This window comes from Caretta caretta, chromosome 1 (assembly GCF_965140235.1).
Source record: "Caretta caretta isolate rCarCar2 chromosome 1, rCarCar1.hap1, whole genome shotgun sequence".
Classification (NCBI taxonomy): domain Eukaryota; kingdom Metazoa; phylum Chordata; order Testudines; family Cheloniidae; genus Caretta; species Caretta caretta.
Window position 1 is genome coordinate 177322353 of NC_134206.1, and position 14170 is coordinate 177336522.

The following is a 14170-nucleotide window of genomic DNA, read 5'->3' on the forward strand; positions in this document are numbered from 1 at the left end:
GTACAGATCAATATCTTAATAAATAGAGCACAACATGGGGTATTAGTTGATGTCTACAACAGACCACCAAATCACACGATGGAACAGGATGCCTGGATCATTACACCCTATGTATAATGTGTAGGGAGAAAAGCTGTATGATTGTGTGGGACTTCAATTTGAATAACATATGCTGGAGGTCGCATGCTGCCAGTACGAAAACATCCTTGGAATTTCTAAATAGTACAGATGACAATTTCCTAACTCAAAAAGTATGGCATCCAACATGGAGGAATTCTATATTAGACCTCGCCTTGACAAATAAAGAGGAACTGATCACAGAACCAAAAATTAATGATAACTTAGTTACAAGTAATCTTGACTTGAACACACGCAAATAAAATAAAATCCAGACCAGCAATATACATGCTTCATGCTTTAAAAGAGCCCGTTTCAATGATGAAAACAATTATGAGCCAAATCAGATTGGAGGAAGAATTTAATCAGAAAAATGTCAATGATAATTAGGAATTGTTTAAGAGTACTTTACTCGATGCCCAAAAAGCTATAATACCACAATCGAGGAAGAAGGCTGTATTAGTTAACCAACACAACCAGGTTTAGAGGGGAAGTGAAGACAGCTATAAAATATATATAACAAAGTGAATATAAATTGTAGAAAATTGATATGGAAAACAAAGGGAGACAAGGAGAAACGTATGGCCAGCAGAGTTAAGGACAATAAAAAGGAGTTTTAAAATTATATTAGGAACAAAAAGAATCCTAACAACGGTATTAGTCCGTTACTAGATGGAAATGGTAGAATGATCAAAAATAATGCAGTAAAGGTGGAAGTGTTCAATAAATATTTCTGTTCTGTATTTGGGGGAAAAATCAGATGATATATCATATGATAACACTCTTTCCATTTCACTAGTATCTCAGGAGGATGTTAAACAGCAGCTACTATATCAGCAGGTCTGGATAACTTAAATCAAAGAGTTTTAAAAGAGCTGGTTGAGGAGCTCTCTGGACACTTAATGTAGATTTTCAGTAACTCTTGGAATACTAGGGAAGTTCCAGAACATTGAAAGAAAGCTAATGTTGTGCCTACATTTAAAAAGAATAAATGGGATGACCCACATAATTATAGGCATGTCAGTCTGACATCTATCCCAAGCAAGATAATGGGACTTGATTAATAAAGAACAAAAGGAGGGTAATATCATTAATGTCAATCAACATGGGATTACGGAAATGGAAAATAGATCCTGTCAAACTAACCTGACATCTTTTTCTGATGAGATTGCAAGTTTGGTTGATAAAGGTAATACTGTTGATTGAATAAACTTAGATTTCTATAAGGCATTTGACTTGGTACCAGATGACATTTTGATTAAAAAACTCGAACACAAAATTAACATGGCACACATTAAATGGATTAAAAAGCTGGGTAACCGAAAGGTCTCAAAATGTAACTGTTAACAGGAAATCATCATTGAACAGGTGTGTTTCTAGTGGGGTCCCACAGGAATGAGTTCTTGGCCTTATGCTATTTATTTTTATCAATTTGCTGGAAAAAAAATCACTGATAAAGTTTGCAGAGGACACAAAAATTGGGGGAAATGGTAAATAAAGTGGAGGATAGGTCACTTATACAGAGACATCTGGATCTCTTGGTAAATCGGTTGCAAGCAAACATTATGCATTTTAACATGACTAAATTGAAATATGTACATCTAGGAACAAAGAATGTAGGCCTTACTTACAGGATGGGGGACCCTATCCTGGGATATAGCTACCCTGATATAAAGATTTGGGGGTTGTGGTGGATAATCAGATGAACATAAGTTCCCAGTGTGATGCTGTGTCCAAAAGGGCTAATGCAATCTTTGAATGAATAAACAGGGGAATCTCAAATAGGAATAGAGAAGCTATTTTACCTCTGTATTTGGCACTGGTGTGACTGGTGCTAGAATAGTGAATTCAGTGTCCAAATTCAAGAAATATGTTGATAAATTGGAGGGGATTCAGCAAAGAGCCACAAGAATGATTAAAGGAACAGAAAACATACCTTATACTGATTGATCTCCTTGAGACTATCAATTTAGCTTAACAAAGAGAAAGTTACAGGATCACTTATTACAGTCTATAAGTACCTATGTGGGCTCTTCAGTCTACCAGAGAAAGGTATAACATAATCCAATGGCTGAAAGTTGAAGATAGACAAATTCAGACTGGAAATAAGGTGTGAATTTTTAACAGTGAGAGTAATTAATTATTGGAATATTTTACGAAGGGTCATGGTGGGTTCTCCATCATTTACAATTTTTAAAATCAAGATTGGAGGTTTTTTACAAGAGATGCTCTAGGAATTAGTTTGGGGAAATTCTATGGACTGTGTTATAGAAGGGGTCAGACTAGATCATACAGTGATCCCTTCTGGCCTTGGAACCTCTATCATTCTATAAATATAACTCTCTTAATGGAGCTCCACTCTTCTCTACCAGCTGAGGATCTGACCCTTATCACTGACGTGAAGTGGTTATGCATACTAATTATTGTAACTGCTATGGAATTCCAACTAGTACTAAATGTTTTTCTATCACTGAAAAGTTACAGAAGTATTAGTTCCTACAATTCAGAAAGTGAAAGGATCTCGCAACTGACCGAGTTAAATGGTCAAAAAAGAGGTGCTGTGCATTTTGCCAAATCATATCAGCACTAAAATGTAGAGTGACACACGAGTTGAATCACTCGCTGCCCTACTCACCATGATAACAGTATGTACAACCACTTCATGGTTAAAAGTCATGAAAAGAGTTGAATTTTTTGTGAACCTCATGGTGTTTTATGAAGCCACATTTAGGGAGAATTATAGTTACAACTAGGCATACAGAATAAATTAATTGGAAAGTAGAAAAGTGTAATACTACATATTTCCAATAGCAAACCATTTATAAGTAGCAACAGCTGAAAATGCATGGGAAGTATTTTAAAATTGATGGTTCAGATATCTTCAAGTTTCAAATTTATATATTAGAGATCAAAGGTCACAAGATATGCCACATTTTGTCTCACCAGAGGATGTCTCATTTCAGTTCAGGTGCAGGTATGTATTTTCAGGAATTCAGATCACGAGAACAGCATGATTACATTCTGATACATCACTCAGAAACAATTGCACAATAGCTATAGACTCCATTTTAACACCAAATTTGATCTTTCCCTTAGTTTTCATTGTCCCTGTAACCTCAGCTCTTAGCTGATGGGTATGGTTAAACATGTACGTTTTGGCCTCACAGGAGCATGTTTATCACTTTCCCCATAAGTAACCATTACCCCCGCAAACTGCTGGAGCTTGACTACATAAGCATGTTGATTGTGATTTGTAAGATTGTCAGCTCAACAATAGCTTTGTTAATATTAAGGATGACATAGTAATATTATGGTTCTAAAGAAACCAGGAAATTTAGAGTTAGTACTGCCACAGTCCTTCTTTGCCTGGGTATTGCATGTAGAACACATGATACAGTATGTGAAATAACCCACTCAGCATACTGTCACCCCACTCCTGAGTGGTAGCAGATGTCCAAGGCCTTGTTGGTTGGCTTCCAGTTGTAGGAGAAATCAATGATGTGGAATCTGGATATATTCTTACTGTAACTTGTTTTATTTACATATATGCACCAGTCCTGGAATAAAGGAGATTACATATGGCATGCAGGCAATCCTTTCATCCAGGAATCCTCATCCTGCATGAATGCCCTATTCCAGGGAGCAACTTTACCCAATAATTGACTCTTGTTATAGTGATTAACGTAGTGATTAAGCTCCTTAGCTTCTAGGCACATCTCCCACAGAGAAGCTACATCACACAACAACAACACAATAGTTTGTTCCAAGACTAAAAACTTGCTCATACACTAAGAAAAACTTGTAAGTCTGTGTGGAACAGCACCACCTGGTGACCCCTGCCATAAAAATATAAAAGAGGACTAGAGCTAAATATGTTGTTACATTTCCTTGACTTCATAGTTTAAGTCAGAACCTCATTTTTATTTCAACAAGTATTTTTGTGTTATCTTCTATTTTCCTTCCAAGTGACAGGTTAGTTTGTGTTATGTTAATCAGTGTTGACAATACAGAGCGGGATTCTCCATCAGAACCAGGCCTTAACACAACTTGCCATTGACCTTTATCATATAATTAGATTCCCTTCATAATTTCACCTTGATTATCCTCAGTTGAGCTATGAGGAGTCACAGGATATTAAAACAGAAACAAAACAAAACTTTTAAAATTAAAACAAGTTGGCCAATACTAAGAAGTTTTCAGATGCTTTTTTTGGGGGGGGGGCGGGGAAAGGGGTGTGTGGGGACAATTTTCAGGCAAAACTTGATGAGGTGTTTTCAATTTAAAAAGGAATACTACTAAAAAAATAATTTAGTATTTTAAATGTACTATACCAAATATACTAACACTTTTATGAATTAATCTAATTTTGTTTGTATTTGTCCATTCCTTTTTCTTTCTTCAGTTTAATGATGACCACCATCTTGGCTACAGCAACATTAAAAAGACGACCCTGCCAATAGCAAGCTGTGCCAAAGTTTTTGTGCTTGTCCATTAGTTCAAGATCACTATCATTTAGCCCATGAGGATTTTCTACATGTCAAGCACCACCTATCATGCTCACTGCAGCCTCAGTTTCCCCTTGTGGGCTCCCCAGTATCTCACAAAAGCTTTCACATGTCCAATAATACCCCTTTCGGGGGTCCTGTTTATTAACATAGATTTTAAAAGAAAAACTTCCAGCTGAAGATTTCCTTCACCTATTTGTTCCCTATGCTCCAGCCTTTCTAGTTAGTATTGGGCATTCCCCAGGCTACGGTTGCTAAGAAGAGTCTTTTGCCTAGTCTACACTTGCAGTAACATGCAGGGCACATGCAGCTACACATCTCTGTGAATGACTGACATAGGGAGGCAGTGGGGAAAGACTTCGACAGTTTCCCACTGCCAGAGCCTTCCATTGCTGCCTCACCTCCGCCAGAGCCTTTCCCTGCTGCCAGAGTTTTCCACATCAAGGGGAGAAAGACTCCTCCGGGGGGGGGGGGGGAGGCAATGGGACATTGCACTGCTGACAATAGCAGCATAGATGTGGGAGGCACTGCCTGAGCATGTAGAGTTGTGTGGAGTATATGCCCTAGGATTCTGCGTATCTGTACTCTACTTGCCTAAGCAGTGCCTCACCATCTATACTGCTATGTATTCCTGTGCTAGCAGTGTCTTTAAACCTGCTCACACTGCCCTCCTGCTTCATACCAAGGAGCACCTCCCAGGACTTCCTACCTTTAGTATTCCTTTAACTCTCTACAGGCTTCTCTTATTTACACCTCAGAGGCTTGATTCAGCCACATGATCGGCCTGGAATGTGACTTTGTACATTTTCTCCACCTGGAAGGTTAGCTAATTGTGTTACACATGGGGCTGTATCCATCTCTCCTTCAAAGGGGCTAGCCACCTGGGATACCACACCATAATTCAGAAAATAAATATACTGAGTTTAATTCTTCATTGCCCTACAACTTGTTTACACCAGTGCAAAGTCAATGCAAAGTGTCTGTTAAACATTCTGATTTGGTAGCATAATACACTCACTTTGCGCAAGAGTAATTAATTGCACAGGTTTCAGAGGGGTAGCCATGTTAGTCTGTGTCAGCAAAAACAATGAGGATTCCTTGTGGCACCTTAGACCCCGAAAGTTTATGCCCAAATAAATTTGTTAGTCTCAAAGGTGCCAGAAGAACTCCTCATTGTAATTGCACACGGTTCACAGCCACTGTTGCTTCTAAGCTGTGCACGTGTGCACACGCACACAGATCCTACACTCCACGCACACGGGGCAACACCGCGCGCACAAAAATTTGCACAGAAGAAATTTTTTGAGCACATGGCCTGTCAAAAATTAGAGGGAACATTGCCAGCAATGAAAATTTAGGTTCATTATGCCTAATAAGCAACTATCTTTTAGTTAGTATGGTATATCACACAGTAACAGCTTATGGTGTGTTACAGTGGTTATTATTCTTAGCCCATCTGCCAACCCAGAAATCATATCCCACCATCTCAAATGCAGCAGAATCCAAATCTATTTCCTTTCCTCACTTCTCCCTCTATGCTAGTCTAGACAGGTGCATTAATCTAGTCTGCCAAGAGCAATCTCTTTATCTATGCAGATAGAAACTGATTTTTCACTTTTATCATTATGAGCATCTGCATATATGCATAGGATAAAATAAAGGTTCGTCACCACATTTTTAGTCAATTTCTACTTAGATTTAGGTCTGATCACCTTTAATTGCATGTTCAGTAATGAATATCTGACATCTGAGTTTGACTCAGAATGAAGGGAATGGGTTGCTTTTATGCTGCATTTTGTTGATAATATTGTTACGAGCTGGGTAAAACCTTGTTATACGTTGAGTTAAAACCCCATTGAGACAGGCAGATGTGAACTCACCCTTCAGTTAACATAACTGAAAACAGTAGCCTCCACCTAAGACAAAAGGTGTGTGAACCTATGCAGGAGCTTTTGCTGAGTAGGATTTTGGGTAAGTAGGTGTGTCATCTCTCTTCCCACCCTGAAACCAAGGTCAGACAAGAATGGATAGAGAGAGCCTGAAAGCTGGAAGCATGGTGGCTGACTCTGGAAGAAACCTGGGAAGAGGTTCTTGGATCAGGTTTGCAGGCTGAAAAGAGTGCTTTTGGTGGTGTGAACAAAAGACGTTCTTGTTTCCTGCTACTTGATTCTTTCTGCATCTAGAGATGCAGGACTTTGATGCGTTTTTGTTTATTTACAAAGAATGTACAAAGAAAATACCAGACTCAATCAATGTCTATTTCCAACTAGAACAACCTAGTAGACTCTGAATTTTTGGCTAGCCACTCAGTTCAAAAGGGGCAACAATATTAATATCACCTTATGGTGTCATTCTGTTAGCATACGTGAGCTAAGCAGTGTCAACCTAAATTAGTATTTGGATGGGAGACATTTAAACAACATCTATAACCATCAGCATCTAGTGCTGATGATTCACTAGGTAGATCCAACACTGAGAACTTTAATATCACTGACATTGCTTTTGCCATATAATGATGCTCAGGAACATGGGTGATGTTGAAGAAGTACGTCCCTCGGCCTGCGCCGCTTCCAGCAGCTCCCATTGGCCTGGAGCTGCGAACTGCAGCCAGTGGGAGCTGTGATTGGCCGAACCTGTGGACGCGGCAGGTAAACAAACTGGCCCGGCCCGGCAGGGGCTTCCCTGTACAAGCAGCGGAACAAGTTTGGGAACCACTGCCCTACATTGGTGGTGGTGGACAGGTGACGTGACTTATGCAAGGTTGCACAGTAGATCAGTGACAGAGCCAGGAAAAGAAACCAGATATTCCGACTCCCAGTCCAGTTGCCTGGCCACAGGCCCACACTGACTTTTGATAGCAACCATAACAAACATAGGACTGTCACAGCTGGTTTCAGGCTCAACACATACAGCTGGCCACATTCAGGATCTAGTAATCAGGATAGGAGTTCAGGTAGAGGAAATAGAAACTACGACTTGTCATATGCCATGCTTACCCCACTCCTTAGGCTTCAGCGCATGAGCTCCTGTCTAAACCACAACTTAAGTGTGGTCTGGAGAACTATTTTTAGAGAGCTAGCATGAGCCCTGCTGGCCAAAGTCTATCGACCCAGATTGGGACACTCACTCCAAAATGCTGTGGAGACATACCCCAGCCACTGACTGTGTATACTTTCTCTGCTTTCTGGGCCGGATACTCCTCTGCCATATGCTTGTAAAAATGAGAAGTAATCCCATAGAAGATAATGGCGCTACACTGGTGTAAAACTAATGTACATGAGAGAAGACTCAGGACCAATGTTTATGCAAGGCAGGCCATTTTGTGAGAAACAAGACTAAGGGGCAGGTTGTGTTAGCACATCAGAATTCAAAACTATGCTGCAGCTGAAAAAAAAGTGGAGCATACACAACTGTACACTAATAACTAATGTATAGAACTGACAAAACCGTGGCATAGAGAAATAATACAAAGATATTACTGATGCTAAACTTGGATTTTACTTAATATTGTAATATATACAATAATGCTCCAACTACATACATGATCAAAGCACTCCTTGTAAATCAATACGTAAATTAATTCAAGGCTCATTATTATTAATTGAACCTGAATAGAAATGAGTTTAAGCAAAAATAGAATAAAGAAACAAACAGGAATTGAGAGAGAGATTATGTAGGGAAACATTCATTAATATGATTATTTCCTCTGTCTTATACAAAGGGTATGTCTACACTACGGAATAAGGTCGAATTTATAGAAGTCGGTTTTTTAGAAATCGGTTTTATAAATTCGAGTGTGTGTGTCCCCACAGAAAATGCTCTAAGTGCATTAAGTGCATTAACTCGGCGGAGCGCTTCCACAGTACCGAGGCAAGCGTCGACTTCCAGAGCGTTGCACTGTGGGTAGCTATCCCACAGTTCCCGCAGTCTCCGCTGCCCATTGGAATTCTGGGTTGAGATCCCAATGCCTGACGGGGCTAAAACATTGTCGCGGGTGGTTCTGGGTACATATCGTCAGCCCCCCGTTCCCTCCCTCCCCCCGTGAAAGCAAGGGCAGACAATCATTTCGCGCCTTTTTTCCTGAGTTACCTGTGCAGACGCCATACCATGGCAAGCATGGAGCCCGCTCAGGTAACCGTCACCCTATGTCTCCTGGGTGCTGGCAGACGTGGTACGGCATTGCTACACAGTAGCAGCAACCCCTTGCCTTGTGGCAGCAGACGGTACAGTACGACTGGTAGCCGTCATCGTCATGTCTGAGGTGCTCCTGGTCGCCTCTGTGAGGTCGATCAGGAGCGCCTGGGCAGACATGGGCACAGGGACTAAATTTGGAGTGACTTGACCAGGTCATTCTCTTTAGTCCTGCAGTCAGTCCTATTGAACCGTCTTATGGTGAGCGGGCAGGCGATACGGACTGCTAGCAGTCATACTGTACCATCTTCTGCCGAGCAGCCATGAGATGTGGATGGCATGCAGTCCTTTTGCACCGTCTGCTGCCAGCCAAAGATGCAAAAGATAGATGGAGTGGATCAAAACAAGAAATAGACCAGATTTGTTTTGTACTCATTTGCTTCCCCCCCCGCCCTGTCTAGGGGACTCATTCTTCTAGATCACACTGCAGTCACTTACAGAGAAGGTGCAGCGAGGTAAATCTAGCCATGTATCAATCAGAGGCCAGGCTAACCTTCTTGCTCCAATAAGGACAATAACTTAGGTGCACCATTTCTTATTGGAACCCTCCGTGAAGTCCTGCCTGAAATACTCCTTGATGTAAAGCCACCCCCTTTGTTGATTTTAGCTCCCTGAAGCCAACCCTGTAAGCGCCCCTCCCAGCGTCAGAACAATGGCAAACAATCGGGCATCTGAGAGTGCTGTCCAGAGCAGTCACAATGGAGAACTCTGATGGGGCTAAAACATTGTCGCGGGTGGTTCTGGGTACGTGTCGTCAGGCCCCCGTTCCCTCCCTCCCTCCGTGAAAGCAAGGGCAGACAATCATTTCGCGCCTTTTTTCCTGAGTTACCTGTGCAGACGCCATACCACAGCAAGCATGGAGCCTGCTCAGGTAACTGTCACCCTATGTCTCCTGGGTGCTGGCAGACGCGGTACGGCTTTGCTGCACAGTAGCAGCAACCCATTGCCTTCTGGCAGCAGACGGTGCAATACGATTGGTAGTCGTCCTCGTCGTGTCCGAGGTGCTCCTGGCCGCGTCGGCTGGGAGCGCCTGGGCAGACATGGTCGCAGGGACTAAATTTGGAGTGACTTGACCAGGTCATTCTCTTTAGTCCTGCAGTCAGTCCTATTGAACCGTCTTATGGTGAGCGGGCAGGCGATACGGACTGCTAGCAGTCGTACTGTACCATCTTCTGCCAGGCAGGCAAGAGATGAGGATTGCTAGCAGTCGTATTGCACCATCTTCTGCCAGGCAGGCAAGAGATGGGGATGGCTAGCAGTCATACTGTACCATCTTCTGCCGAGCAGCCATGAGATGTGGATGGCATGCAGTCCTTCTGCACCGTCTGCTGCCAGCCAAAGATGTAAAAGATAGATGGAGTGGGTCAAAACAAGAAATACACCAGATTTGTTTTGTACTCATTTGCCTCCTCCCCTGTCTAGGGGACTCATTCCTCTAGGTCACACTGCAGTCACTCACAGAGAAGGTGCAGTGAGGTAAATCTAGCCATGTATCAATCAGAGGCCAGGCTAACCTCCTTGTTCCAATAACAACGATAACTTAGGTGCACCATTTCTTATTGGAACCCTCCGTGCAGTCCTGCCTGAAATACTCCTTGATGTACAGGCACCCCCTTTGTTGATTTTAGCTCACTGAAGCCAACCCTGTAAGCCGTGTCGTCAGTCGCCCCTCCCTCCGTCAGAGCAATGGCAGACAATCGTTCCGCGCCTTTTTTCTGTGCGGACGCCATACCATGGCAAGCATGGAGCCCGCTCAGCTCACTTTGGCAATTAGGAGCACATTAACCACCACACGCATTATTCAGCAGTATATGCAGCACCAGAACATGGCAACGCGATACCGGGCGAGGAGGCGACGTCAGCACGATCCCGTGAGTGATCAGGACATGGACACAGATTTCTCTGAAAGCATGGGCCCTGACAATGCATGCATCATGGTGCTAATGGGGCAGGTTCATGCTGTGGAACGCCGATTCTGGGCTCGGGAAACAAGCACAGACTGGTGGGACCGCATAGTGTTGCAGGTCTGGGACGATTCCCAGTGGCTACGAAACTTTCGCATGCGTAAGGGCACTTTCATGGAACTTTGTGACTTGCTTTCCCCTGCCCTGAAGCGCATGAATACCAAGATGAGAGCAGCCCTCACAGTTGAGAAGCGAGTGGCGATAGCCCTGTGGAAGCTTGCAATGCCAGACAGCTACCGGTCAGTTGGGAATCAATTTGGAGTGGGCAAATCTACTGTGGGGGCTGCTGTGATGCAAGTAGCCCACGCAATCAAAGATCTGCTGATATCAAGGGTAGTGACCCTGGGAAATGTGCAGGTCATAGTGGATGGCTTTGCTGCAATGGGATTCCCTAACTGTGGTGGGGCTATAGACGGAACCCATATCCCTATCTTGGCACCGGAGCACCAAGCCGGCGAGTACATAAACCGCAAGGGGTACTTTTCGATAGTGCTGCAAGCTCTGGTGGATCACAAGGGACGTTTCACCAACATCAACGTGGGATGGCCGGGAAAGGTGCATGATGCTCGCATCTTCAGGAACTCTGGTCTGTTTCAAAAGCTGCAGGAAGGGACTTTATTCCCAGACCAGAAAATAACTGTTGGGGATGTTGAAATGCCTATATGTATCCTTGGGGACCCAGCCTACCCCTTAATGCCATGGCTCATGAAGCCGTACACAGGCAGCCTGGACAGTGGTCAGGAGCTGTTCAACTACAGGCTGAGCAAGTGCAGAATGGTGGTAGAATGTGCATTTGGACGTTTAAAGGCGCGCTGGCGCAGTTTACTGACTCGCTTAGACCTCAGCGAAACCAATATTCCCACTGTTATTACTGCTTGCTGTGTGCTCCACAATATCTGTGAGAGTAAGGGGGAGACGTTTATGGCGGGGTGGGAGGTTGAGGCAAATCGCCTGGCTGCTGGTTACGCGCAGCCAGACACCAGGGCGGTTAGAAGAGCACAGGAGGGCGCGGTACGCATCAGAGAAGCTTTGAAAACCAGTTTCATGACTGGCCAGGCTACGGTGTGAAAGTTCTGTTTGTTTCTCCTTGATTAACCCCCCCACCCCTTGGTTCACTCTACTTCCCTGTAAGCTAACCACCGTCCCCTCCTCCCTTTAATCATTGCTTGCAGAGCCAATAAAGTCATTGCTGCTTCACAGTCATGCATTCGTTATTCATTCATCACACAAATAGGGGGATGACTACCAAGGTATCCCAGGAGGGGTGGTGCAGGAGGGAAGGAAAATGCCACACAGCACTTTAAGCACAGCACTTTAAAAGTTTACAACTTTAAAATTTATTGAATGACAGCCTTCTTTTTTGGGGGCAATCCTCTGTGGTGGAGTGGCTGGTTGGCCGGAGGCCCCCCCACCGCGTTCTTGGGCGTCTGGGTGTGGAGGCTATGGAACTTGGGGAGGAGGGCGGTTGGTTACAGAGGGGCTGCAGTGGCAGTCTGTGCTCCAGCTGCCTTTGCTGCAGCTCAACCATACACTGGAGCATACTGGTTTGGTCCTGCAGCAGCTTCAGCATTGAATCCTGCCTCCTCTCATCACGCTGCCACCACCTTTGAGCTTCAGCCCTGTCTTCAGCCCGCCACTTACTCTCTTCAGCCCACCACTTACTCTCTTCAGCCCTCCACCTCTCCTCCCGGTCATTTTGTGCTTTCCTTCACTCTGACATTATTTGCCTCCACGCATTCGTCTGTGCTCTGTCAGTGTGGGAGGACAGCATGAGCTCGGAGAACATTTCATCGCGAGTGCGTTTTTTTTTCTTTCTAAGCTTCACTAGCCTCTGGGAAGGAGAAGATCCTGTGATCATTGAAACACATGCAGCTGGTGGAGAAAAAAAAAGGGACAGCGGTATTTAAAAAGACACATTTTATAAAACAGTCGCTACACTCTTTCAGGGTAAACCTTGCTGTTAACATTACATACATAGCACATGTGCTTTCGTTACAAGGTCGCATTTTGCCTCCTCCCACCACGTGAACGGATTTTGGTTGAATGCCAGCAAACATACACTGCAATGCTTTGTTCTACAGTGATTGCCGAGTACGTGTTACTGGCCTGGAGTGGTAAAGTGTCCTACCATGAAGGACGAAATAAGGCTGCCCTCCCCAGAAACCTTTTGCAAAGGCAGAACCGCAAATGCCAGGGCAAAGTAATCCTTTCACATGCTTGCTTTTAAACCATGTATAGCATTTTAAAAGGTACACTCACCAGAGGTCCCTTCTCCACCTGCTGAGTCCAGGAGGCAGCCTTGGGTGGGTTCGGGGGGTACTGGCTCCAGGTCTAGGGTGAGAAACAGTTCCTGGCTGTCGGGAAAACCGGTTTCTCCACTTGCTTGCTGTGAGCTATCTACAACCTCCTCCTCCTCATCATCTTCTTCGTCCCCAAAACCTACTTCCGTATTGCCTCCATCTCCATTGAAGGAGTCAAACAACACGGCTGGGGTAGTGGTGGCTGAACCCCCTAAAATGGCATGCAGCTCATCATAGAAGCGGCATGTTTGGGGCTCTGACCCAGAGCGGCTGTTCGCCTCTCTGGTTTTCTGGTAGGCTTGCCTCAGCTCCTTCAGTTTCACGCGGCACTGCTTCGGGTCCCTGTTATGGCCTCTGTCCTTCATGTCCTGGGAGATTTTCAGAAAGGTTTTGGCATTTCGAAAACTGGAACGGAGTTCTGATAGCACGGATTCCTCTCCCCAAACAGCGATCAGATCCCGTACCTCCCGTTCGGTCCATGCTGGAGCTCTTTTGCGATTCTGGGACTCCATCATGGTCACCTGTGCTGATGAGCTCTGCATGGTCACCTGCAGCTTGCCACGCTGGCCAAACAGGAAATGAGATTCAAAAGTTCGCGGTTCTTTTCCTGTCTACCTGGCCAGTGCATCTGAGTTGAGAGTGCTGTCCAGAGCGGTCAGAATGGAGCACTCTGGGATAGCTCCCGGAGGCCAATACCATCGAATTGTGTCCACAGTACCCCAAATTCGAGCCGGCAACGTCGATTTAAGCGCTAATCCACTTGTCAGGGGTGGAGTAAGGAAATCGATTTTAAGAGCCCTTTAAGTCGAAATAAAGGGCTTCATTGTGTGGACGGGTGCAGGTTTAAATCGATTTAACGCTGCTAAATTCGACCTAAAGTCCTAGTGTAGACCAGGGCTTAGATACCTACTCCTCCCTCTTGCTCGCTCTCTCTCTCGGGTATGATTCCAAATACAAATCTCCATTATCCTGCACTTTCTGTTCTTGCTTTCTGGGTCTATGTTTATGTCATTTTCACTGCACACTTTCTCAAATAAGGCCTGCATAGTCTAATATGTTGTCATTATATTCAGCTTTATTCATCCCTTTTCCA

At 44.2% G+C, this 14170-nt stretch overlaps 1 protein-coding gene across 1 annotated transcript; it reads right to left on the reverse strand.

Moving 5' to 3' along the window:
* Positions 1-12343: 12343 nt before the first annotated feature.
* Positions 12344-13944, reverse strand: LOC142070577 (uncharacterized). The gene is made up of 2 exons (XM_075124309.1): positions 13037-13944; positions 12344-12649 (listed from the first exon to the last, which is right to left on the reverse strand). The coding sequence occupies exons 1-2, from the start codon at positions 13617-13619 to the stop codon at positions 12486-12488; spliced, it is 747 nt and encodes a 248-aa protein (XP_074980410.1). The 5' UTR covers positions 13620-13944; the 3' UTR covers positions 12344-12485.
* Between the last annotated feature and the right edge of the window lie 226 nt (positions 13945-14170).